General features: G+C 36.2%; 1 protein-coding gene across 6 annotated transcripts in view; it reads right to left on the bottom strand.

Moving 5' to 3' along the window:
- Positions 1 to 295: 295 nt before the first annotated feature.
- The window catches only part of LOC107737605 (rap1 GTPase-activating protein 2-like), a 46,039-nt gene continuing 19,067 nt past the window's right edge, over positions 296 to 27,267 (bottom strand). For 2 of the 6 annotated variants that reach the window (XM_016549169.1, XM_016549205.1), the window contains 22 exons: positions 15,123 to 15,207; positions 14,128 to 14,163; positions 13,844 to 13,885; positions 12,968 to 13,000; positions 12,663 to 12,875; positions 12,300 to 12,403; positions 12,124 to 12,202; positions 11,405 to 11,458; positions 10,243 to 10,326; positions 9,870 to 9,970; positions 7,809 to 7,938; positions 7,566 to 7,721; positions 7,387 to 7,458; positions 7,087 to 7,173; positions 6,075 to 6,215; positions 5,835 to 5,981; positions 5,009 to 5,124; positions 3,723 to 3,827; positions 3,517 to 3,634; positions 3,345 to 3,435; positions 2,990 to 3,253; positions 296 to 1,316 (listed from right to left, as the gene is read on the bottom strand). In XM_016549169.1, coding sequence (XP_016404655.1) covers positions 3,129 to 3,253; positions 3,345 to 3,435; positions 3,517 to 3,634; positions 3,723 to 3,827; positions 5,009 to 5,124; positions 5,835 to 5,981; positions 6,075 to 6,215; positions 7,087 to 7,173; positions 7,387 to 7,458; positions 7,566 to 7,721; positions 7,809 to 7,938; positions 9,870 to 9,970; positions 10,243 to 10,326; positions 11,405 to 11,458; positions 12,124 to 12,202; positions 12,300 to 12,403; positions 12,663 to 12,875; positions 12,968 to 13,000; positions 13,844 to 13,885; positions 14,128 to 14,163; positions 15,123 to 15,207 — 2,119 coding nt within the window. In that variant the 3' untranslated portion in view covers positions 296 to 1,316; positions 2,990 to 3,128. The remainder of the gene's footprint in view (positions 1,317 to 2,989; positions 3,254 to 3,344; positions 3,436 to 3,516; positions 3,635 to 3,722; positions 3,828 to 5,008; positions 5,125 to 5,834; positions 5,982 to 6,074; positions 6,216 to 7,086; positions 7,174 to 7,386; positions 7,459 to 7,565; positions 7,722 to 7,808; positions 7,939 to 9,869; positions 9,971 to 10,242; positions 10,327 to 11,404; positions 11,459 to 12,123; positions 12,203 to 12,299; positions 12,404 to 12,662; positions 12,876 to 12,967; positions 13,001 to 13,843; positions 13,886 to 14,127; positions 14,164 to 15,122; positions 15,208 to 27,267) is intronic. The other 4 variants (XM_016549197.1, XM_016549175.1, XM_016549191.1 and 1 more) reach the window with 4 other exon arrangements.

The raw sequence follows: 27,267 nt of genomic DNA on the forward strand, positions 1-27,267 counted from the left end.
CTTTGTAGAAAACGAAGCGTTTGAGAGAGGCGGGGCATAGAGGACCTACAATAATGTATAGTATTTGAAAAATAATGTGTTTTTTGAACATTAAATCATGCCAACATATTCTGTTACACCAAATACACAAAATAATGATCTTTAAAATAGCATCATATGACCCCTTTAAGCATCCAATTTTTGGGGGCTACTGTATATCTGTACATACTGTCAAACATCTGTTTATCAGATTGTAAGGCCCCGCAAAAGTGGTAAAAGGCCCAGTAAATTATATAGTCAGGGTTTTAGTAGCTATGGCCTGGCTTACAAATGGAACAAAGTCTTTAAAATGCAATATTTTACTTAACAAAATCAACATTGCCATACAGAAACCTTTACACAGCAGTACAATCATAGAGAAATAAATTAACACAGCTCTTTCTGTTAAGCAATTTATACTATAAGGAAACAAAAAAAATAAATTTGACCAAAAACCAGAATGGAGAAGTCCCTCTAAAAGTGTAAAATTTTCACACATTTCAGCTGTTTGTGACAATAAAGGTTTATTCTTCAGCATTTCAATCCATGAATATACACAATAAATATATACACATAAGAGTGATTGGTGGTTTTCTAATATAATAGGCATCAGTCATGGAAGCAACCATTAAAAAAAAAAGAGTTTAATACTTCAAGTTTTAATTCTAATAATATATATTATAAATAACACTTCAGGGAACACAGTAGAGGCTGAAACTATCTCCAAACTATGCCTGATTTTAGGGCAGATTTTCAGGGATTGCACAAGTGTGAGAGTTACAGAGGAAAGCAATGTTGTGCTAGACAATTTGATTATGTTTGACCACTCTAGTGCATTTTAGATTTGTTATGAAATTAATTTGTGCTATGATATCTACTGTGGCTAGTTTCATGAAAGCTTTTACAGTTTGTCCCACTCATTTATGTCTCAAAATAGAGTCTCAAAATACTGTGGAATGTTTCAGGTGCTGGGAATTTTGTTAATTAAAATAAAATCTGTTGTTCTTACACTCTATTAAGTGAGGATAGCTACTATTATTGACCTGCTAATCCAAGTTTGTATTTTATTAACTCACAAGATATTTATTTTTACAGTGAAAGACTTCAAAATGTGCAAAATCAATTAATGTGCCAAGTCAGTACCCGTTGACCACCTGCAGGAACTAAAGGAGATGCTAACTGTATGTACTTGTTCCTGTGATGTTCAGATTGGGAGCACAGGCTTGAGTAATGGGTCCTTTCTTAATTTCTCTCCTCCATCCCGACGGTTTGATTTTCAGTGCTGATCCATTGCTTTTCTGATTAAATGGAGAGTTCAGGGTGTTAGTGAATACCAAATAAGACAAATCTTTTTGACAAGAACATAACTTAATAAGAATCTACGATTATGAGTGATTTTTATGGCCCGTTACTGAGAGATTGTGCTACAAATAATCATTATCCATCACTGTGATGGACGCTTGTAAATTTCCGTCATGCTCTATTTTATTCCATCAGTAAAATATTGAAATGCTTGGCATTTATATTGTGACTTTTATATCACAAGACCTTCTGTGGCAACAGCTCTTTTAGTCTTAGCAAGAGCTGTGAGTTGTGGATTCTTGGCTTTTTATTTTGCTCTCGCAATGTGAAAAAGACTATGTTCTTGTTATATGGTTATATGATTTAATAAATAGTATCCTATATGAATTATGAACAAAATATATCATTGGAATCCAATAGAATTTCCCCCCCTCAAATCTGAACTCATATGCCTCTCTCCTGGTCTATTTTTGCAGGGGAGTTTAAAAATCAGCATTCTTTAATGTGGAAATATTTTTAAAGCAGGAAAACACATTAAACCAGATACCTTTTTCCTGTCAAAATGACAAAACTATTTGTAAATGTTTTTAAAATGTTATAAATCAGAGGTTTTTAAACTGGGTCCTGGGCTGCAAAATATTCTAGAGAGTCAATGATAAAGTTCAGGTCCATGAAAAGATAAAAATAAAAATAAATAAAATATAATACATCTAAAAAACGTTATTTTTCTGAAGTTTTTAGATTTTAGAAGTAACTTTAATATTTTATAGATAATGCTAACTTGTACATTTTTATATCCGTTATTTTGAACTGAAGACACACTCACTTCAAAACCAGACACTGCAAAAACAGTCATTTAAGAGACATCAAGGCCATTTCAAACAAACAACTGAAACATAGATTGTACATAATATTTGTGCAATATAGTAAGCCTTCTCTTAATGGATAAAATATGATATGTGACCCTGGACCACAAAACCAGTCATAAGGGTAAATTTTTCGAAACTGAGATTTAAAAGATCTGAAAACTGAATAAATAAGCTTTCCATTGATGGTTATGGTTTGTTAAGATAGGACAATATTTGGCTGAGATACAACTATTTGAATATCTGGAATCTGAGGGTGCAAAAAAAATCAAAATATTGAGAAAATCGCCTTTAAAGTTGTCCAAATGAAGTTCTTAGCCATGCATATTACTAATCAAAAATTAAGTTTTAATATATTTACAGTAGGAAATTGACAAAATATCTTCATGGAACATGATCTTTACTTTATGTCCTAATGATTTTTGGCATAAAATAAAAATCAATCATTTTGACCCATAAAATGTATTGTTGGATATTGCTACAAATATACCCCAGCGACTTAAGACTGGTTTTGTGGTCCAGGGTCACATATATCTGAAGAAAATTGTTAGAAAAAATATAATTACCATCAATGGCTGTTAAATGTATCCAAAATTATAGAATGACTCATAAATATGTCTTCAGAAGTGAAATTAAAAGCTGTCTTTATAATTTAGGAAGAAAGGTCCCTTACAATGGGGATCATCAAATTTTGGGGTATGTGGTATCAAAAAATTATTTCAGTATATGCAGCATCTGGTTTAACTCCTCCCCCAAGACTATGTGATTTATGACTACATTTATGATTTTCATGAGTAACTTACAATGGTTCTGGTCGTCTTTGACATTCCCTTTGCTAATGTCCCTGTGAAATGAGAGTTTAAAGTTACCAAGTAACCAACCTTAAAACACACACACACACACACACACACACACTTAAATGACTAAACAACCAACGAAACACTACAGAGAATGATAGAGAATGAAAGAGCAAGTCATAAAAGGACAAAGTCTTACAGCAGCAGACTGGCTCAATCTGTCAAAGCGGAACTTCAGGTTGGATCTGGGTGAGGTTTTATTCCTAAAATCTTTTAATAGACAGATATTCAATAACATGTGACTCCTTAAGCTGTACATTTTGAATTCAAATATTGAATGTGAGGGAAGCGTCTCAAATACCTGTCGGACTGCGGCACATAATCACTGGCGTTCCTGCGCCCTGTCCCTCTGTGCTCAGAGAGCCAAAGACAGGCGAGAGACTGGGAGAAATCTGAAGACATGAGAGAACAGACTTAACATGCACACTTCTTATAGCAACATTAATGATGAACGTGAAGACACTTTTACGTACAGGCTCTTTCTCCTCCAGAGTCTCTGGGTCTCCTGCAGCACTGCTGAAGCTGCTGGTGCTGGAGGAGGATCGAGAGATATCTGGTCTTCCACTGACCTCCTTCAGCTTGAGAGATGGCCTGTAAAAACAGAGAGAGAAAAAGAAACTCTTATTAGATATTGATAGTACACATTTATTAAGTACCAGTGGCGAAACAAAAAATGTACCTCTCATTGCTTAGGATCTCTGGAGAGCTAGGATTAGACGACGTCTCTGATCTCACTTCCTGTGAGAGATGACCACTGTCTAGACTTCTTTGATCAATTAGGACACTAAAATGACAGACAGACAAAAAAAAAAAAGATTTTTAATCAATTTGTACAGCTTTTTAAAGCAGGGGTTTTCAAAAGGGGGTCATCTTAAGAGACTCCCAAGTCAAAGTTAACATTACTTTTTAATGATATTAACAAAATGTGTTAATGGAATTTTTGTACACATTAAAATTCATCAAAAACACATATACTGTTTCATAAGTTTTCGAAACAAAAAGTAAATGATATACTTTAATATATAATGTATGTAGTATATAACATATTTTAATATATAATGTATGTAGTATATAACATATTTTCATATATAATGTATGTAGTATAAAACACACACACACTTAATTTATATTTACAATATTTGCAAGATTTTTAATGTCTTAATAATTTAATATTTTAATCATTTGCGTCATTAGCATAATGACAGTGTAAAAGATATTTTGCAATCAATCAATCAATTTCTGAAACAATTTTTAATTTGGTTGTTTTTATAATATCATCTTTGTAATAACATACTATTTTTCTAACTCAGTATGTAATTTGTATATATGAAAATATTCATAAAATTTGAAAACCCTGTGGCACCCCAGCTGATCAAATATATGTTTTAAGAATGTTTTGCTAACATTCCCATTACATTAATGGGAATCCCATCCCATTAAGTTATGAAAACATTATTTCTGAATGTTCTCTGATCGTTTAAAACCAGATTTTTAAAAGATTTTAAAAAGCTTTTTTTTTTTTTTTAAATTATGCAAACATTATGGGAACATCCCGTTGTATAATTTAATCAAACATTATAGGAACATTATTTCTGAATGTTTTCTGACTGTTCTAAAACAACTTGTAACATTTAAAAAACATGAATGATGAAGGTCCAACTAAAACGTTTCAGAAACAAAGCATTCCATGAATGTTAATATTTGTGTTAACCTTTTGAGAACATTTTTAAAGACAAGATTACGCTGAACTAACTTCTATTAACGTCACTAGAAGAACGTTTATTCATAACTTTGCCAGAAGGTTAGTAAAAGTTCTGAGAACGTTCCCTGTTAGCTGGGAGTCTGGGACATAACATTGACTAGAAATTTTGATTGCAATTCTGAAAGCTATCATATTTCAGAATGGTATATATATATATACTGATTACAGATCTGTAAGTGTGTATTTTTGCGTATTTGTCAAACCTGCGTGTGTGGCGCTCTGGCTGTCCATCCATACTGGTGTGCAGCCGCGGGAACAGACCTGAGCGTCTCTTCACTGGGCTTTTCAGAGGAGACTTGGCGCTTGACGTCACTGGAGACTAAAAATATATGAAAAGGTTCAGGGTTATATGTGCAGGGTTAATTATACAAATCAAGTTATATTCAAATAATTAAAGTGAACTACAAAGCTATTACACTGTGGCTGTTACCACACTAACTTGGCCATTTACATGTGCATCTCAATCAATTAGAATGTCGTGGAAAAGTTAATTTCAGTAATTCAACTCAAATTGTGAAACTCGTGTATTAAATAAATTAACAGGATCTATGAACCAAAAAATGCAGATGAGCTGAAGGCCACTGTCAAAGAAACCTGGGCTTCCATACCACCTCAGCAGTGCCACAAACTGATCACCTCCATGCCACGCCGAATTGAGGCAGTAATTAAAGCAAAAGGAGCCCCTACCAAGTATTGAGTACATGTACAGTAAATTAACATACTTTCCAGAAGGCCAACAATTCACTAAAAATATTTTTTTTTATTGGTCTTATGAAGTATTCTAATTTGTTGAGATAGTGAATTGGTGGGTTTTTGTTAAATGTGAGCCAAAATCATCACAATTAAAAGAACCAAAGACTTAAACTACTTCAGTCTGTGTGCATTGAATTTATTTAATACACGAGTTTCACAATTTGAGTTGAATTACTGAAATAAATGAACTTTTCCACGACATTCTAATTTATTGAGATGCACCTGTAGATCCAGTTTATTTGTGTGTGTGTGTTGTGAACATAATAAGATGCTCACAGAGCTCTTGGCAGCCTCAGTGTTGCTGTGTGTCAGACCGACCCCGCTCAGGCTGGTGGGTACGCCTCCTCCCGCCGGAGAGCAGCGGCCGTGTTTCTGCGAGCCCACCATCGCCTCCATAGAGTGACTGCGCACGCGCATCGCCCGCTGAGAGAGACAAAAAGACATTAAAAGGATAGTTCACCCTTAGTTTTGACAAGCTGCATGCGAATATGACGGCTAATCTTTTGGATGTTATACCTTAATAGACTCCAGTATTCCTCCATGTCCTCCGTTCTCCATCCTCTCTTCATCTGCGCTGAGGGGATGACCCAGCATTGCCTGCGTGCGCTTGTGTAACTCATTATGAAGGTTATCTAGCAGTTCTGTTCGTGTTCTCTCCTATAACACAAAACATTATCACACGTTCTGTTGAAACTGATCTTACCGTTCATAAATTTGGAGTCCCAGAGGACCAAATGATGTACAGTACCATTAAAAAAAAAAAAAAAATTAAATGAATACTTTTATGCAGCAAGGATGCATTCAATAGATCAAATGTGACAGAAATTGCATTTAAAATGTTTAAAAAATGCAGTTTTTACATTTCTATTCAAATAATCCTGAAAAATGTATCACTGTTTCCACAAATATATTAACATCATAATAAATGTTACTTGAGCACCAAATCAGCATATTAGAATGATTTCTGAAGGATCATGTGACACTGAAGACTGGAGTAATGATGCTGAAAATTCAGCTTTGCCATCACAATAATAAATTACACTTTAAAATATATTAAACTAGAAAACCATTTTACAATATTACTTTATTATTGATCAAATAAATTCAGCCTTAGTGAGCATAAGAGACTTCAAAAACGTAAAAAAATTCTTACAGTCCCCCAAACTTTTGAATGGTTTTGTACAGTGTACAAACTAAATTAATCACTTTATTTTCCCTTCTAATTCTTGTAATATGTGAAAATGCATTGTATTTATTCATGCTATGACCCCAAATAAGTAATGTTACACTTTTAATGAAGGACGTTTGAAAAGAGTTATCATGTTTGGTTTATAATCTAATGTCATATGTTTAGGAAAAGCCAAGAAGCTATTTTTAAAATGGCCCTGGGGTCTCTGAGACCCCCAATACAACGTAAGGATTAACGATTCAGAGATTGTGGCAAAGCAGAATCTTATCAGCCTTTAGCTGTTCAATTGTACATCAAGACTTTATTGCGGTAATAAAAGATGCTCTATTGTTTCCTCACCTCAAGCTTGGCAAATCGGCTTGACCTGTAGCATGCCAGCTCTGCATTGATCAGCTTGGTCAGCAGAAACTCTCTGAATTCTGGACCCTAAGAGATAATACAATGACACGGCAAATATAACAAAGATGCAAGAACAGCCATAAAAAACAACGACATGACAAAATCTTGCCTGTAACAAGCAAATGTGACCTTCAGAAAAACAATAATCTGACAGCAAACTGGCTGCCCAATATTAATATAAAAATACAAAAATACTAATATAAAATAATGCAGTGTTGAAGCTGTGGTGCACTTATTGACCTTTTTGAAGATGGGTGGACTGGGAAGAGGAGGGCCGAACTGTGGCACATCTTCACGGGCTGTGACAGACACCTGCACCATATAATTACAATTCAGCATACAGTTAGAATTACCACAAACACTTTCAGTAATCACATAATTTTTTTCTCAAACATTTTACAAAAGAAATGATGACAAACCTTGTATGTGGTGTCATCTGTTCCAGGGTTTTCCACTTGAACTAAAATAAAGGCATGGAGGAAATTGGAAGCGATCATGTCGGGCACAAAAGGTGTGGGATCCTCTTGAAAAACTGCAGCCACAATGTCATTCCCAATGTGACGCTTCCTTTGGACCTATTTGTAGGAAAATACCAATACTAACTGTCAGCATACCCGTTGTCCCAATGTTGGAATTGTGTAGATTTTGATCATAGTGAGCACCTGCTGCGCGTCTCCCTCAGTATAGGGTAGTTTGGTGGAGATGTGAAACATGAGTTCCTGTCCTCTGAACACAGTGTAGACCGACTGAGACCCTGTCTGACCGTGAGACACATCCAAACCACCTCGAAACCTGAATATAAGACACAAAGTGAAAATTGAAAATGAACTAAAAGTACAAGTGTTTACTGATGAAACAGCATGACTTGAATTTAAGGATTGTGCATGGAGAAGTCAAATTCTGCCCTTTTATATGGGCCATTCTACAGAATTGCTCCAAAGTCAGAGTTGGAAACGTCTTGAAAACATATGTTTTTCCAAACAATTTGTATAATATCCAAGGTACACATTTCTAGTAATTGTGCAGTTAATTCTCATATTGTATTTTCAGAAAGTTTTGGAATATGTGTCCTCTCCCCAAATTTGTCACTACTGAAACACAGTAATAATAATTTAATTAGAAGGGTTATATTGACCTATTAAGATTGTGCTTACATCTACATTGTACATATCTTTTTTTGCAATTTTATAAAAATTTTTTGCAGAGGTAAAATCAATGACAGTTACATTTTTAACAATATTTGAAGTGTAATTCATGAGATTTGTTGTATTTTTAATCTAATTTTTCTTTGTAAAAGGCAAAAAGTTGATCATACTGATTTCAAAGTTAAGGATACATTAGTTTGAATATACATTGAACCAAAAACTATTACAACATCTTACTTTATTTTTGACAAAATGTCCCATGTTTCGGTAGTGACAGTAATGCTTTGGTAGCAACCACATCACATTACAGAATTTTAACTTGCTAAAACACTAAAACACTACTAAAACATACTAAAATACAAAATATTTGCATAACTGTACAAAATTTTTGTTTATTTCCTCCAAATATGAGGCTTATGTGTTCCCTTTTGTCACTACCGAAACAATGATGACATGTTTCGGTCATGACTGTTTCGGTAATGACAAATTGAACCAAAAACTATTACAACATCTTACTTTATTTTTGACAAAATGTCCCATGTTTCGGTAGTGACAGTAATGCTTTGGTAGCAACCACATCACATTACAGAATTTTAACTTGCTAAAACACTAAAACACTACTAAAACATACTAAAATACAAAATATTTGCATAACTGTACAAAATTTTTGTTTATTTCCTCCAAATATGAGGCTTATGTGTTCCCTTTTGTCACTACCGAAACAATGATGACATGTTTCGGTCATGACAATTTTATGGGTTAACACCCCCAAAAAAACCGAAAGAAGTCACTACAGAAACTCCGCCACTACCGTTTCGGTAGTGACAATTTTAGATACTTTTGAACCTACCTAAAAGATGCTAATCAGCACATGGTTAGCTAGCACAGCTTTGAACAGTGTCAAAATGCTATGGAATAACTCCCAAAAAAGTGTGCTTAATTGCCGAAATAAGGTGTTTGGTAGTGACGTTCCTTAAAGTTGCACACAGATTTTTCAGATTTTGAACACATTTGCCTCAAAATGATAGAACCTATCTACTACTCACATGTAGCTACGAGAGAGAATTACACATAAATATTTCCTGATCATAAATGTAGGGGTGTAGTTAAATCAGTCTCAGCCAATGGACTAAAACATACACTGTTTCGGTAGTGACATGAAAATGCGGGACATTTTTTACATAAAGTTTCATAATTTACAAAGAAAATATAAAATAAATAGATATTTTTTTGAACTTCACTTTTTAAAAGAATCAAAAAGATACTTTTAAAAACAACAATGAAAAAAAAAAATTTCAGTATCATTTTCATAAGTTTAAATTTAGGGGTTAGGGTTCAAGACAGCCACCTCCCAATTGAAAGTACCCAATAAATGATGATTATATATATATATATATATATTAAGCTTACTATTATTTTAAATATTATTGTGGGTTTCAATAGATAATAGAAGTATCTTAGTAAACATCTAAGATTTGAATTCTAAAATGCTTTGGTTGTGGGAAAGCAGAATATTCACACATCCTAACAAATCACATTCATTTTTCTTTTTTTATTTCTCTCTTAAATTTTTTTTACCCTTTAAAGTCCTGCAGCTCTACACAGTCTCCCAACACTCGGAGAAACTCTGTAAACGCTGGAGTTTCTTCATTGTTCCCAAACAACTCCTCCTCTGAGGTCTGTGGGCATCAGAGAGTATCAGAAGACATTAGTGAATGGCAAACGTTGAAGAAAACAGCAGGAAGGGAAGGAAATGTGGAAAGATAACAGGAAATAACAGATAAAAAACTCACATACTGTAACAACTTATTGATTTATTGCTTTGGTGATTCAGATCGAAGCAGCTTGATAAGAAAGCTTCTGTTAAAGTGTCCTTGAGAACCTCAGTCTGGCAGTCTTTGATATTTATAACGGCCAGTGAACTGCACACATTCAACAATAATTTCCTCACCTGGCCAAACTTTTGGTAGATGACACCAAACTTGAAGGTGTTGTTTAACTCATGGTCATCATAATTCACTATTAATTGTGAGCCCTGCAAAAAACAAACATAAACAAAGACAAATATCAAAATATGCTCTTCATCATTATGCTCTTCATAGTTTCAAGATTTCAGTTTTTGTGTCTTAAACCATCTCGCTACTGACTAAAATACTTTCTTTAATAAACAAGCTGCCAAAACAGTTATTGTGCATTGCAAAACATACTGCTAATTTTAAAATCTGTAATGGGCTTTTATCTAACACATTAATATCATCTTAGCTAGAAGCAATATTGCGTTAATGAAATATGCAATACCCTCACAGACTTGAGGGATAAGCATCATGTAATTAAAAAAAAAAAATCACTTTAATTTGAAACATATAGTGGCCCCCAAAATATTTTGTCTTAATTTTAAACAGTATATCTATTTTTTACATTTTAAAAGTTGTTGTTTTTATGAAATTTTTTTTTGTGCTAAAAAATAATTAATATGTTAAAAAAATTGCAAAAGCGTTGTGGGAATGATAAGGAATAATAAAAATAAATCTATATATTTTTTTATAAACACCTGTTCAAATATTTAAGGTTTTTAAATGTTATTGAAAAAAGGCTTGCTCGCCAAGGCTGCATTAATTTGGTTAAAAATAGAGTAAAACAGTATTATTCTGAAACCTTATGGCATTAAAATTTAACTGCTTTCTAGTGCAATATATTTGAAAACAATGTATTAATTTTCAGCAGCCATTGCTCCAGTTTTCAGTGTTACATGATCCTTTAGAAATGATTCTAATATGCTGATTTGGTGCCTAAGAAACATTTCTTATTATTATCAACATTAAAAACAGTTGTGCTGCTTAATAATTTTATGAAAGCAATAATACATTTTTTTAAGATTCTTTGATGAATAAAAGGTTCAAAAACAGCATGTATTTAAAATAGAAACATAATTGTCTTTATACAGAAATAAAGACATGTTTTTATAAATGTCTTTACTGACACTTTTTAACAATGGAGTCAAATAAAAACATGAATTTTGTTGAAAAAACAAATTAGTCCCCAAACTTTTGAAAAATAGTGCATATAATATAACATTACAACATTAATTATAAAAATCTTAATCTTGAACTCACCTTTGGGTACAGCACAGGACTAAACCGCAGACCTACAATGTCTTCACATAGTAGCTATAGTGGGAAAACCATGACACAAAGACACAAAAACACAAACAGCCACTTAGTCTGTGTTACGGTTCACTCATTTAATTCTTTAAAGATGTCATAAGTTACCTTTTATAATTATTATATTTTTTTTCCACATGGTGTTATTTGTTTTCATACCAAAAGCACTCACATAACAAAACACACAACACAAAAGTGTTTTCTATCTGACCCTTAGAAATAAATAGTCTGTTTTTTTCTGCTGTGCCTGTAAGAAACACCACATTTGCATGTGAAGTGTGAAGCTCCACTCTGACACAGGCTGTGGGTTTACTGTCCCATCCAATATATATTTTTAATATAATATACTTTGACCTCCTCCATCCTTCAGTAACAGCCTCTTTGCAAAGCTGCATTATGTGAGACAGACTCACAAAACAATGGGGTGAGAAGAATAAATAAACAAGTACTTGAATGTTTGGATATATTTAATGAAAACAAAATGTTTTTTTACTGCACGTACACATCAGTCTAACCTTTAAAATGGCAGACGACATACTGGTAAATAATTGTGTTTACACTTTAGAGATGACTTTTTGTTCTTTAGAGTTAATCAATAAGACTTAAGGGCCTGTCAGGGTGTTTTAAGTGGTTAAAGCCCGTGAACCATCTCTGCAGGGTACAATCACTACCTTTGCTAATTGAGGGACACTGGGGAGCTCAGTCAAGCCCGCCAAAGAGATCCTGTCATAGATTGTCTTTGATGGAGTCCTAAGCGAGGGAGAATTTGATAGAAAAATGCAATCAAACGTTTCAAAATGTGCCAATCATGTAATTACACATAAGAGATTGAAAGGGCTGTTATTACCTGAGAATGATGTGCAGGTACTCTTGCTCCTTTACCTCCTCGTGTCTGAGGGACAGTACAAGGTTGCCATGGTTACTGGCCGTGCAGTAGAAGTTCAGATGTTCCTGAGACCGGCAGATAAGAGAAAGCGGTTTAATTGCGAACAAATCCATCGCCGGTATAAAGAACACTGCGTTAAATTACACCTACTGCTGATTATCAGCGCTCTGACAATAAAAAACGACCTGTGAGTGATCCGTTTGAAATGATCTTAGACAAATATTTGCCAAAAGCCCCTGTCTGATGGTACATTCAAGTATAATAGCCCCATCCTGATGTGGATTGGTTTTACTAAACGTAATTGCACAACCACTGAGTTCTCACCCTGCCCAGAAAGTTCTTGCGGTACGCGCGAATGGCATAGTTACTCTCCAGTCTGTAGCCAAACTGTCCTGAATTGCTTCCTTCTCCATCTTCCTCATCACAGAAGCCATTCTCCCAGTTAGGGATGGCAGTAGAGGCGTCGGGATCTTCTATCCAGTAACCCCCGAACTGAGGCAGGATAACCTGAGGGTATGGCTCACCCCGCTGTAACACCTTTGAAAGAGAAATCAAACAATTAGATCCAAATCCAATCCACTGTTTTTAGAAGTATATATTATTATAGTAACAGATTTGGATTGCTGTACCTCCTTTATCTGTGGGTATGGAATGTAATCATCCTGCAGGGGTAAAAATAACACTTTCATAAGATAATGCTGTAAATGGACATCTTCACAGTGTTTTGGAAAGATGATTGTGCCATGACAGGAAGCGTGTTATGAGGCATATGTTGCTCATGCAACCACATTATATGAGAAATTACATGCAGTCCACACAACGCTTCACAGTCATGCTTACAACAGACATTTTTATGTGGCTGTCTGGACAATCTGAATGAACACATGCATTTGAGGGTAGGATTATTTCTTTAGTGGTGGTCTTTGTTGTTATTTTGCTTGTAAGACGTTTAAAAATGCTTAATCCAGCACTTGGTTTTCTATACTGTATGTATAAAACGCAGTCCAAATGTCTGAGCCCAAGTGAAAATGCTTCTATTTTGCATTTGTCTAATTTAAAGGGGTCATATGATGCGATTTCATTTTTTCCTTTCTCTTTAGAGTGTTACAAGCTCTTGGTGCATAAAGAAGATCTGTAAAGTTGCAAAGACTAAAGTCTCAAACATCATTATAGTATGAGCACAACAATTTATTTAAAAATTGAAAATTAATTTCAGAATGTTTTAGTTTTAGTATGTCCCCTTTTTGCCTCAATGACACTTAAATAACACAGAATCTAAAATGGTTTTATTGTTTTGAAAATTCTAAAATTTCTTTAAAATCCAGGTTTAAATGGGACTTTCAGAGTATTTTCAGACTTTTGGACCTACTGTACAATATATAATGATGCATACAGGACATTTATGAAGAACTCCAACCTCATGCAATGAAAATACTTCAAGTTCGAAATATAGACAAGCACTGAGCTGAGGTGTAATCTAGTTAAATGTTTTCAAACCCTCTGACCTTTAATCTTTGTGGCCTCATTTCCTCCACCTCAGAAACCTGCTAAAGGGTCGGGGTCAAAATGTCAGAGGTTGCAGTGTTAGCAACTGACAGTGGAGGAGTGGTGAGGCACCAAACACAATTACCACACCTATATTTTCTATTTAACCAAAGTTGAATTAAACAATTTAGCACTAAGTAGCTACTCTAGCTGACAGCTGACTATCCAAGTAAAAATAAAAACAAACAAGGTAATATTATATATACTGTATATATTCACTTTTTTCAAGGATTTCACTTCTTACCTCCATCTTGTCCAACATGTCAAAAAACTGAGTAGACTGTTGAAAAAGAAATATAGAGGTTAATATTTTGGCTAACCTATAACATGGCAAGTATTTTCACTCTATTTAGCATGTCAACATCAAGGCCATCACGCATTATAGTCTACTAGGTGTGAATGACATGAATGTGGTTGAGTCTTGTAATCCCTTATGTATTGCTGCAGCAAGCAGCACTTACTGTCAGTTCAGAGCACTAAATATCACAATCTGCTATTTTTGTTGCTGAGTATACAGTATGCCAGAAGACACAAGTTAATCCGACAATCTGTTATATTCATACAACTGCTTTTGTAGCTGCTGATCTCACAGAATGCCAAAGGATCTTGCCTGGCCAACACAAGTTAGTCTGACAATCTGTTATAAACATGTAATAATAAAAAAAAGAACATTTTGAGGTTCCTCAGGGTTCTGTATTGGGACCCTTAATGTTATACATAACCAGCAGGGAATAGTGTAGTTGTCTTTGTGTGGCAAGCTGTAATTTATGTTCACATAAAATAAGAATATCTGCAATAAGCTGACTAACTAAAATTGATCCCACTATACATGTGACTATTGTACATTTAGTGCATTTTTCAAAAACTCTTCCATTCTTATAAAATGTGACAGGCATTTTGAGAGTTTGCTTTTCCTTTCTTCCTTCTCTGAGGAGCATACAGGTATAGACTACCTAGGGGATGATGTCTGAAGTCATGGTCTACTGAGTAAACAGGGCACATCACCAGCTACAGGTTTGTGCTAGGGTCTTGTCTCCAGAAAAGAGAGAAGAAAGACGGTTTTATCTGTGTGAACCAAATGAGTCAATAATTGCGGCTTTATAATAAACTATTTCTGAAATGTTATCTGGAGGCTTGACACCATGCCTCAATTTGCTTTTTGCAGCTGTAAGCTCTCTCTGCAAATCTTCTTTCAGTGCTGATTCATAACAGGCCCTGAGAAACAGACGTGCCGCTTACCTTCATGGTGGGAGGGGCGGTTCTGGGGGGAGAGGGAGGGCAGTCTGCCAGGGGTACATTGGAGATGGTCAGCAACTCCTGCTTCCTGCAACACAGTGACATCATCACCGTCATTCCACACTTTTAAAATAACATTAAAGCAACAAATATACAGCTACAAATGTACTGAAATACACAGAAAGTAACATTTTGCACAGTTTCCCTAATGCATTAATCTATGATCTTCGTCTACTAATCTTAGAGGCGCACTCATTATTCTTTCTCATCTTTATGAATGTTTAAATGTGAAAAAAGAATGCATTTATTGATTGATTTATTGATTGATTGATTGGTGGAACAAGTTAACCTGACTGACTTTGAATTTCTTCAATGTGGCATCAGAAGCTAAAAACTGCCTCTAAATGTCAGTAAAATAGCGAAAGTATAAAGTAGGCTATAATAAAAAAAGATACTATAAGTGCACTTCTAAAAGCTGACAATTGAATTTTGTATGGTTGTCTGCAGTGTCGTCTTCACACAGAGAGGATCCTCGCTGAAAGCCTTTCTATTGCCTCATTTCACTCCTCAGGAATGTACCTCTCCTATTTGACCCTCATATGATTTCAAGATCATCAATAAAAAATGGGCCAAAGATGGGCAATCTGTTCTTTAAATGAGTTCTCAGGACAGGAGGCTGACAGGTTGAGGATGTAGAGGCTCCTGCTCAAAATTAATTTTCCTTCGCTTTCCACCTCCCTCTTCATAAGTGAGGTACGGACAGAGAAACAGAGAGAAAGGGGGAGCAAGGGAGAGGTTAGAGACAGAAATGAACAAGGCTCTAAAAATACCCACCCAATCCTTCATAAGCTCTCTGTAAATAGATCCCATAAATCCATCAATATATTCGTATTAGGGAGCAAGTGACATATCGTTCATTATGCTTGACAAGGTATTTCGCTCACATACTCAACACTCTAGCCAAAAGAATCCAGTCTGCATGTACTTATACACACAAAAACTTCTGATACTTCAGCTCATATTTGGACAAAAAAACACACACACACAGAGAAATATACTCAATAAATGGCACCATACCAAGTAAACAACACATCCTGACCAGGAGAATTATCTTCACACCTCTGGGAGGATGTGAACAGCTTATTGTCACATTGTCTGTCATTTCAGTCAACATGAAAACACCTTTCCTGGAAAACTCAGCGAGAGTGATTGTGGGTAATTTCACTATCTATCTATCTATCTATCTATCCATCCATCCATCCATCCAAAACCCATAGAAACACATTTCCTCTCAAAAATACTCATTACTCAGTTTGCTAGGAAATAAATATTGATTCTGAAATCAAGATGCTACTGATGATGCTAAAATATAATATTACAAATTAAGATGCCAAAATGACTGAATCATGTAAAGTACTGATACAAAACCTGGCTGCTACACAACACTGAACAATTTGTTTACACTAATCCTCATCAAACAGTATTACTAGTAACTATATTATTTATAAAATCATAAAGCTACCAAAAATTCCCTTGTTTTTTGGCCAGAGAGCACCAAAAACCACTAAGCACAACTTGCTCATAAAGTGTGCAGAACATGCGGCCTAGAATTAATTGAGTACAAGTCCTCCAAAACATTCCCCTGGAGTTTCAATTTCCAGCCAAACTTTGTGTGACAGAATCCAAAAACTAATTCATGAACAGCAGTGTTGCATTGAGTACAAACTTAAATAATGCATGGATGTTCTGACCTCTTTCTCACACACACATATCTCTCTCTCCACCACATACAGATATATACGACCCACAATGATGTTCACCCACCACTGGCCGTCTGTCTCCGTCAACCTCCGTCTCTCACACCGCTTGCGTGAACGGTGGAGGAGTCCGATAAGAGCGGCGGCAGCACGGACACCAGCTCTCCGACAGCGCACTCTGGACCTGAACTCAGACATGGTCAAACCTCAGGTTCAGTCTCAGTCCTAGTCCTCAGTCTCTCGTCACATCACACAGACACCAGCTCTGGCTAAATCTGCATCGTCACAATCTCCAAAGATGAGGTGCCGTCCTCGCCTGCACAGACTGTGTGTGTGCATCCTTCACCGTGAATACCTCTCATTCTCTCTCTCTCTCTCTCTCTCTCTCTCTCTCTCTCGCTCGCTCTCTCTCTATCACCCTCCCTCTCAAATGGCATTTTACTTTGACACCTTATTCTCGATTAAGGAGCTTTCATTGCTTAACCTCTGCTCTTCTGCTATTTTTCTCAGACATTTCTACTATATATCTGTCTTTTTCTCACCACATATACATTTACTCAGATATGCGGTGATCTGTTTTTGTCTTGCACCTTTTTTCTCTGTTTGTCATCTTGTGTTTTAAGTCTCGGAAGCCCACAGTATGGAATTATTGCTATTCCAGCTCTTTTCTTCCATTCGATACAGCGATTACATGGTGTCTGTGTGGATTTTGTTCCTGCCCTGTAGGCACATTTTTATGACTCTCAGTCTCTTTAATGTCGAGTTAACCTTTCTAAATATCTCAAAAGACACCAAATCCTGAACAAAATACCAACTATTAACTGGCAATCCATTATATTACATCCATATATATCTAGAAAAGAATCCTAACTCAAAGAATATCCAATATAACTCATAAAAAGTGATATTTGATATATGAAATGCATCAAAATGCATGTTGAAGTGGTCTTGTCTTAGACTCTTCAAACAGAAAGTCATATGGAGATTTTCGAGGGCTTTGTTTACACTCCCTGCAATTATAAACCCATTTTCATTATTTAATTTCACTCGCTGTGCAAATCTGCTACTTGTTATGATTTCGGCCGGAGCGAGATGTAAGCGAAACACCTCCGTAACATAAAGAGCATTAAATGCTTCAGGGGATTTGCTAGCTGAAGGCAATTATCGCCGTGTGCGCAGGACAACACTGGTGTATCGCTCTATGATGAGGCATTCAGACTCATCAAGAGCTGTGTGTCACAGACTAATGGCTGCCAGACAAATATGCCAATACAACAAGTGTAACGATATATAGTGTGCAAATCAGCTCATTTCAAAAACAGTCATGAAATACAAATGACTCATGACATGCAGGGATGATCTGAACATCCTTTATGTGGTGGTATGATACTGAATAAGACAAGGGTGCTATTCAGTAAAAACAGGAGATTTGAGTTGTTTCATGTAAGCCACCAGACAGTGCTGATGATAAAGAGCGGCTCTCACATGCAGGAGTAACACACTGTGTTGAGGTGGGTGACAGACGCTGAGGTGGGGATGTGTGAGAAGAGGGATATGGTGGAGATGGAGGTGATATTTTCACGTGAGCAAATCATAAAATAATAGTATAGGCTTAGGTGTCATCAGGGTGGTATTCAGATTGCAGTTACTTTGCTGAATACATTGAGCAACTTTCCATTCAGGATACAAAACACAGCCTGAAACAAAAAAAATGCTTATTTTCTTTGTTAGGTCAAGCCGTTTTATGAGGTTTGCAATTTTTGCACCCTTATTACAATATCTAAACAGTTAGAATTTTTGTTTATTTGTTATTTTCTAGAAATAAATATTAAATATCAAAATCAAATAGACACCATTTATTACATTAATAAAATATAATCAATGGCATTTTGACTTTAAACAGTCACTTCTGGTCAAAATACAACTACATAATTCAAAATAACACTTCCTCCAGTGAAGAAGTCCATCCCCTGTTTTCCTCTCACATATAAATCCATTGATATATTTGTTTAGAACTCTTTTGTACTGTTTTTGCTTGTAATTGTGCTTGATCTTTGCATATTTCTCTCCCGATTAGGGATGAGATGAAGAGAAAGCAATATTATGAATAGAGGACTCAAGTTTGAAGTTAAAAGGGGTCATATAACGTTGCTAAAAATAACATTATTTTGTGTATTTGGTGTAATGCAATGTGTTTGTGGTTTAAGGTTAAAAAAACACACTATTTTCCACATACTGTACATTATTGTTGCTCCTCTATGCCCCGCCTTTCTGAAACGCGCCGATTTTTACAAAGCTCATCGTTCTGAAAAGCGAGGTGTGCTCTGATTGGCCAGCTATCCAGTGCATGGTGATTGGCCGAATACCTCAAGCGTGTGACGGAAATGTTACGCCCTTTACCATACTGTGATGCCGTCCGTCCGGAGCGACGAGACAAAAACATTAAAACCCATTATAAACAAGGCATTTGTTGCATACAAACTTGTATTGATAATAAATTAAAGATATATTTGATTATACTTGATTTTTTATTCTTACAATTATTTAAGAAACAGTTTTTTAAAAAGTAATGTAATGCCAAAATATGCCACAATTGCGGAAACTACCTGATACAGATGAGAAATTATGCATATTCACGACAGCATCAGACAAACAAAAAAGTGAATTATTTTGTAATACATCCATAGGAATGTGTGAGGAAGTGTAGTGTTTCTTTCCATCATTAGACCTGATGCTTCAAAAAGCACAACTAGCAGGTGCCTGTTGTTAAACCACAATGTGCAACCACAATTGAACAGATATGCCAGTTCGAAGCACAGCTTGCTGTACTTGTGTGAGCGTTTTTTCCAGAGGAAGAGGTGAGGAGCCATGATAACTGACAGCTAATGGGCAGGAAGATCCACGACCAGAGCCGTGTGCTTAGTATTCAAGGCCACTGGTCCGCCAGGTGCACACGTGCTGGGAGAACTGGCCCCCTGCTGCTTTCATGCCTGATACACACATGCAGTCACTGATAAGACCCTGGAGACAGAGCACACAGCCACAAGAGCACTTGATCCCTAAACGTGACAGCAACAGAGATTTGAGTGGGTAAATATCTGAAGTCTACAGGTTTCTGTCTGCCCTTCTCTTCTCAGCAGGGATGCCACATAGACTGGCATTGGCTTTCTAGAGTAGTTCATAAACAGTCCAGTTTTGCACTGCTTCTTTTCATTAAAACCCCCAACATACTGCACTAGCACAAGCACCAAGACTAAAGGTATAAGGCAGATCCAGAAGTCTCTCTCTATGTTGCCTTTGAAGTGTTTTGTGTGTGTGTGTTTGTGTGCACGTGCCCTCTATTATGGCACTGTGTACCAAAACACATTCAATTTATCAGCTCTGTACCAACAGGCAGCTGTGTTCTCAGAGGCCACATACAGTTTGATATTTCATATATCACATCATATATGGCTTAATGCATCAATTTGACTCTTCATGACCATTATAAGTGGACCAAGAAACATAACTCTAATGATAACTATACTGGCATCCACACCACAGTTTTTTCCCCCAAGTGCTTTAAGACCTTTCAGTAACTACAGACATTTTCAAATTATTTTACTCAAAACGGCTGAAAAATCATAAATAAAATTACTAGTTACATTAATTAATGAGTTATCACTTTTGACCAATAGATGGCGCTGCTCCCAAATTGACATGGTGTGGTTAACTATGGGTGACAATGACAAACACATAGGTTGGTGCCAATATGCCAAAGCATTGCAGAAATATAACCTTAAAACCATTTCGTCATTTTTCATATCTCCTGACCACTAGGTAGGTGGTGCTTTGCCAAAACTGTGCAGGTAACCTCAAGACATGGTTATCATAAACTCCAAGTTTGATCTGAATACAATATAAGCATTAAGGAGATATAGCCTCATGTCCACTTCGGCGAGCTCTTTGTCAAATTCATTCATGCTTTATTCAAGAAAGGTTGTCTTTATTCAAAAAAAAGCTTTTGATAACTTTTTATCATCACCATCTGAAGATGGTCTGTATAAATTTTGGTGAAAATCGGACAGACAATCTAGGACTAGTTCACAAAAGTCGTTTGTCGTTTTTTAATTAATCTTAAATAATTAACAAATGATTTAATATAGAGCAGTGGTTCTAGAGGCAAAGTTGCTCATAATGAGGAGATCTATCATATGCTATGAATATCGTGTATATGTGAAACACTTGAAAAATGCGATATCACCCCCTTAGTTTCTCACAGACCTTTAAGGCCATAAGTCAAACAGGCCCACTAAGTTTCATTACGATCAGCCTCCATTAACCCATCTAATAGGTGCTCAAATGTCATTGGCCGTTGGCAGCCATGTTTTTCAAGATACGCAAACGTGCTCATTGACTTTGGACACAGATAATGTACGTGAATTTTCAAGTTAATCAGACTAACAGATACGTAGTTATTGCCATTTTTATGTTTTTGTCCAATAATAGCACCACATAGTGGCCAGACTCAGCGATTTTTCTCATGTGACCTCAGATTGAGGGTCGATCGCACCAAGGGACACACAAAGGGACACACCAAGGATGACATAGGACGTATGCGCAGCACATACAGCAGCAGCATGCTAGTCTCGCGAGTTTGTTTACAGGAGCAAAGGAAGCAAAGTTTCCTTACTTTAGCAAAGGGAAACCAGTCTCCTCTTGGCTTATATCGAAACCCTCTGACATTTTTCTTTACAAATCCTCGTTTTGTGCTTCTAATGCGTGACCGGCGTTTTGTTTTGCTTATTCACCCCCGGAGCCGTGTGAGGCACGTTTTAGTATGGATGGATGCACTGTATTTGACTACTTTTGGACTGTTGAACAAAAAACACCCGCCCATGCCATTATAAAGCTTGGAAGAGCAAGGACAATTTTTAATATAACTCCAACTGGATTTGTCTGAAAGAAGAAAGTCATATAAACCTAGGATACCTTGAGGGTGAGTAAAACAAAAAAAACATTTTTTGGGTGAACTAACCCTTTAACTACAATCGTGTTTCAACGCTACGCACTTGAACCACTAAAAAAAATCAAATATTGAGGAGACAATTTGGCCATTTCTAATTAATAGAGGGGCTTTTTCTTGGTCAGTGCAGCAAATCAAAGTGACCAACTTGAACCCGTTTTAAAATATGCATGGGGAAATCTTGAAATTCCTGATCACGTGAATTGCTATTGAACAATGACCACATCTTCACTACAAAAGACACAAGCACAACGGTCAAACACATCTGTCTAGTATAATGGAACAATGGATCAGCAGTGGAAGACCAAAACACATTCAAAGTGCTTGTGTGAGGGAGTAAAGAGTTACATGCAAGTACAAAGACACTTTTATCTGTCATAACTTCTGGGTAGAAATAGTACAGACACTGGAAAAGAACAAAACTTTCTAACTGCACAAAAAACGAATAATATTTTCAGTTTTATGTGCCTTTTTCGGCTACATTTTGGGTGGAAGCAAGTGATGTTCCATCATTTGAATATCTACTGTGATTGGTCAGTTTAGTAAAGAGGACTAAGGAATTACAGTACAGGAAAGAAGGTTAAGGAATTACAGCTCTTTAATATGTACCTCCCCCCTTTTTCAAGGGACCATACGTAATTGGACAGTTGACTCAAAAGCTGTTTCATGGACAGTTGTGGGCTATTCCTTCATTTTATCTACATTAATTAAGCAGGTAGAAGGTTTGGAGTTGATTCTAAGTGTGCCATTTGTATTTGGAAGCTGTTGCTCTGAACCCAGATCATGCGGTCAAAGAAGCTCTACATGCAAGTGAAACAGACAGTTGTTAGGCTTCAAAAACAAAACAAATTCATCAGAGCGCAGAAACATTAGGAGTGGCCAAATCAACAGTTTGGTACATTTTGAGAAAAAGAACACACTGGTGAGCTCAGCAACATAAAAAGGCCTGGACATCCACAGAGGACAACAGTGGTGGATGATCAGAAGATCCTCTCCATGGTAAAGAAAAACCCTTTCACAACATCCAGCCAAGTGAAGAACACTCTCCAGGAGGTAGGCGTGTCTCTGTCAAAGTCTACAATAAAGAGAAGACTTCACGAGAGCAAATACAGAGGGTTCACAACAAGGTGCAAACAAGGCCAGATTAGACTTTGCCAAAAACATCTAAGAAAACCAGAGTACTTCTGGAAAAACATACTTTGGATGGATGAAGTTAAGATCAACCTGTACCCGAATGATGGGAGGGAAAAAAAATGGAGAAGGCTTGAAACAGCTCATGATCCAAAGCACATCATCTGTGAAACATGGTGGAGCAGTGTGATGGCTTGAGTATGCATGGCTTCCAGTGGCACTGGGTTACTGGTGTTTTTTGATGACGTGACAGAGGACAGAAGCAGCTGGAAGAATTCTGAATTGTATAGGGATATACTCTCTGCCCAGATTCAGCCAAATACAGCAAAGTTGATTGGACGGTGCTTCATAGTACAAATGGACGATGACCCAAAACATACAGCAAAAGCAACACAGGAGTTTTTGAATGTAAAAAGTGGAATATTCTGCAATGGCCAAGTCAATCTCCTGAACTCAACCTGACTAAGCATGCATTTCACCTGCCGAAGACAAAACTAAATGCAGAAATACCCACAAACAAACACCAACTGAAGTCAGTAAAGGCCTGGCAAAGCATCACAAAGGAGAAAACCCAGTCTTTGGTGATGTCCATGAGTTCCAGACTTAAGGCATTCATTGCCTGCAAAGGATTCTCAACAAAATATTAAAAATGAACATTTTATTTATGATTATATTTATTTGTCCAATTACATTTGAGCCCCTAAAAATGGGGGGACTCTGCATAAAAAAGATTGTAATTCCTAAGCATTTTTTGGTATATTTTTGTTCAACCCCTTGAATTAAAGCTTAAAGTCTGTACTTCAGTTTAATCTTGATTGCTTCATTTTAAATCTATTCTAATGGCATACAGAGCCAAAATTATGAAAATTGTGTCAGTGTCCAAACATATATGGACCTAACTGTAGATGTTGTTTTATAACTGTGCAAACTGTTTATCAGCTAACGTACAGGTTGTTGTTCGACAACACTGTACTTAATACTGTAGTCTTTTTGGTATGCACAACCCATGCTGTTCCACCACACCTCCATCTGTTAACTCACTTTTTATCTGCTCTTTCAGTCTGTGTTGCACCATCTCTGTCCCCCACTGCTCTGATGTACACTGTCCTGCTTTGATCCAAAGCCGGGAGGAAAGAAATGTTCCCTGTACAATCTCACTTTCAAAATAAGGTGCATCTGTTGACTTCTGTCAAAAATAAGTTTGTGAGTCTCCTGAAGGTAAGAAGGTGAACTTGACGTGGAAAATGTAGTTGGACAATGATTGAAAGAGATGAATAAGAACAGCAAAAATGCATAAAAAACAGAGGACAGCATATCAGGAGGTAAAAGAAGAAAGAAAATATATGCGTCACAATATCCACCAACAGTATTTCAGCTAACACAATAGCTCCTAATTAAAATGCTGTTCATTTACATCAGCTGTCTGTGTCAGAAAGGCTGGGACGCTACATTACACATCCTTCTGTCAGGAAGTGCACAATGTGTGTCCTGATTAACACGCCACTCGACTTTAATGGTTCTATGACACACACAGAGTAAGAATCTAATCATACACAGCTGTTGAAATGCTTTCAGAAGCTCAGGCCAATGCAAGCCACTGTTTGTACATGTACAAATACAGAAGACCTGCTTATAGACTGTTATAAGTGAGAGAAACCTTTTAATTGTAGTAAATCCAAATATTTGTATATTTTTTAAAAGTTTTATCCTAATACTTTTTTTTTTTCTTCTGATAAAACTGTACTCAACCCTAAATTCAGTACAGTATAATGTGAATGCAAGGCCCTCTAGTGGTAATATTTCAATAAAAATATGGTGCTGTAAAGACATGTCCATTAGATTTAATGACACACACTAACAATACATGAATATTTGATGATTTAAATTTGTAATTTTTTTTTGCATAATTCAATCAGAAGCATAATCTCAAAGATGCAGTAAACAATATGAATATCTGTAATGACACACTACTCATAGAAGCATTTTGTTAGTATAGTTGAATAATGGTTCTTGAATTTAGTTATTTTAATAATGCATGATAAATGTGTGCTTGTAATTGCAATAAAATAGCATAACAAGAAATTTATAGGAAAAATTATGAGGGTTAAAATATGTTGCATAAATTATTTTATAGTATTTATTTCATTCTATATAGACCATGCCCTTATTGTAGCCAACAGGTATTTACATGACCAAGAAAAAAAATATTCCGTTTAAAATATTCAGTGTGCTGAGGGCAAATCCATTCAGGTTTGCTTAGAGCTGATCAGTTAAATAATGAGGATGGACACTGGCTCCCTAGAGGCATTGCTGCATGTAAAACCACCACTAATGTCATACAATTAGCTGGGTTTACATTTAACTCCTATGATATATGAGCAGAGCTGGGTAGCAACTGATTACTTGTAATCTGGATTACGTAATCAGATTCCAAAAATTAAGTACTTGTAATTAGATGAAATTACATTTTAAAACACTCGTAATCAGACAGCTGTTACTTTGTTATTGATTACATGATTACATATTATTCACACAATAGCAATAAATTATTCAGAATTTATTGATTCTCCCTAATTCCTCTTTTTCATCTTTTAAATTTCCCTTTGTAAAATAGCTACCGCTTACATACACTCAGAAAGGCTTCAGTTTTGTGGACGTTCACACAGAGAGATCAGTCATTAGTCAGGTGCCTACATAGCATTTGACCACTGGATTTACAAAAATCATTTCAGGTTTATAAAGTGTTTGAACATTTCTTCAACTACTGATGAACACATTAATATTTATTTGAATTATCACTCAGTTGGTTATTTAACCATGTATTACTAAAGCATTGGAAGGCTTTTGTCTTTCAAACACAATAAATGCTCAAATTGATATTATTTCTTATAAACATGTAATGCAGGCAGGGCCAGATTTATGCATAGGCATTCTAGGCACGTCTGTGCCTATGCTCGCTCGTCCAGGGGGGCCCAAACACAATGAAGAGATATATAATATTTTTGTTATACTATGGGCTATCTACAACAGTAAAAGAACCAAAACCCCAGAAGACACTGAGCAAATAATTATAACAAACAATAGGGTAAAAAATGACAAACTATTTCCATGTCTTCCACCTTTTTTATGTAGGCTATGGAAATCATGCTTTCTTTCTCCCAGTCTCTCTCACAGACGCACACACAGTACAGAAACGCATTCGCGCACACACGCGGAGACCCGAACAGAAACTTCTTGTCAGCGCTGCCCCGCGAATTTATCAATAAAATAGTTTCGCGGCTGAAAAGCTATGACATTTCTCAGTTGCGAGGTTCTTGAAGCAGTTTAACTTAAAGATTCGCTATTAGTAGATGCATATCCCTATACAATTCAGAATTCTTCCAGCTGCTTCTGTCCTCTGTCACGTCATCAAAAAACACCAGTAACCCAGTGCCACTGGAAGCCATGCATACTCAAGCCATCACACTGCTCCACCATGTTTCACAGATGATGTGCTTTGGATCATGAGCTGTTTCAAGCCTTCTCCATTTTTTTTTCCTCCCATCATTCGGGTACAGGTTGATCTTAACTTCATCCATCCAAAGTATGTTTTTTCAGAAGTACTCTGGTTTTCTTAGATGTTTTTGGCAAAGTCTAATCTGGCCTTGTTTGCACCTTGTTGTGAACCCTCTGTATTTGCTCTCGTGAAGTATGTGCTGCTGCTGAACGCTGCTGAACGCTGCTGAAAGACGCACAGAGGCACGTATTCACTCGCGCTTAATCTCTCTCTCTCCCTCTCTCGCGCTCTCTTTCTCTAATAACCGCATTAGACTGTATTAATAACTGCCTTAGCCTGCATATCAATGGCTCAAGCCTCTGTTTCAGGCCGTTAAAATTTTTAGAGAAATAATGCACTCCGGGAGTGGTTATCATGTGGCCAGGCCGCCGCGCCTATTAGCCTAATTGAATGGTCTTTCTCAGTTCTCAAATAAATTAAAGGGGTCATATGATGTTGCTAAAAAGAACATTATTTTGTGTATTTGGTGTAATGAAATGTGTTTATGCGGTTTAAGGTTAAAAAAACACAATATTTTCCACATACTGTACATTATTGTTTCTCCTCTATGCCCCGCCTTTCTGAAACGCGTCAATTTTTACAAAGCTCATTGTTCTGAAAAGCGAGGTGTGCTACGCAAGCGCTTATTGCGATAGAAAACACTGTAACGGTTTGCACTGATTAAGAAATAATTTTGTTTGCTTGGGTGGTAATATTAGG

The sequence above is a fragment of the Sinocyclocheilus rhinocerous genome, unplaced genomic scaffold, assembly GCF_001515625.1.
Source record: "Sinocyclocheilus rhinocerous isolate Xijiao unplaced genomic scaffold, SAMN03320098_v1.1 scaffold4236, whole genome shotgun sequence".
Lineage (NCBI taxonomy): Eukaryota > Metazoa > Chordata > Actinopteri > Cypriniformes > Cyprinidae > Sinocyclocheilus > Sinocyclocheilus rhinocerous.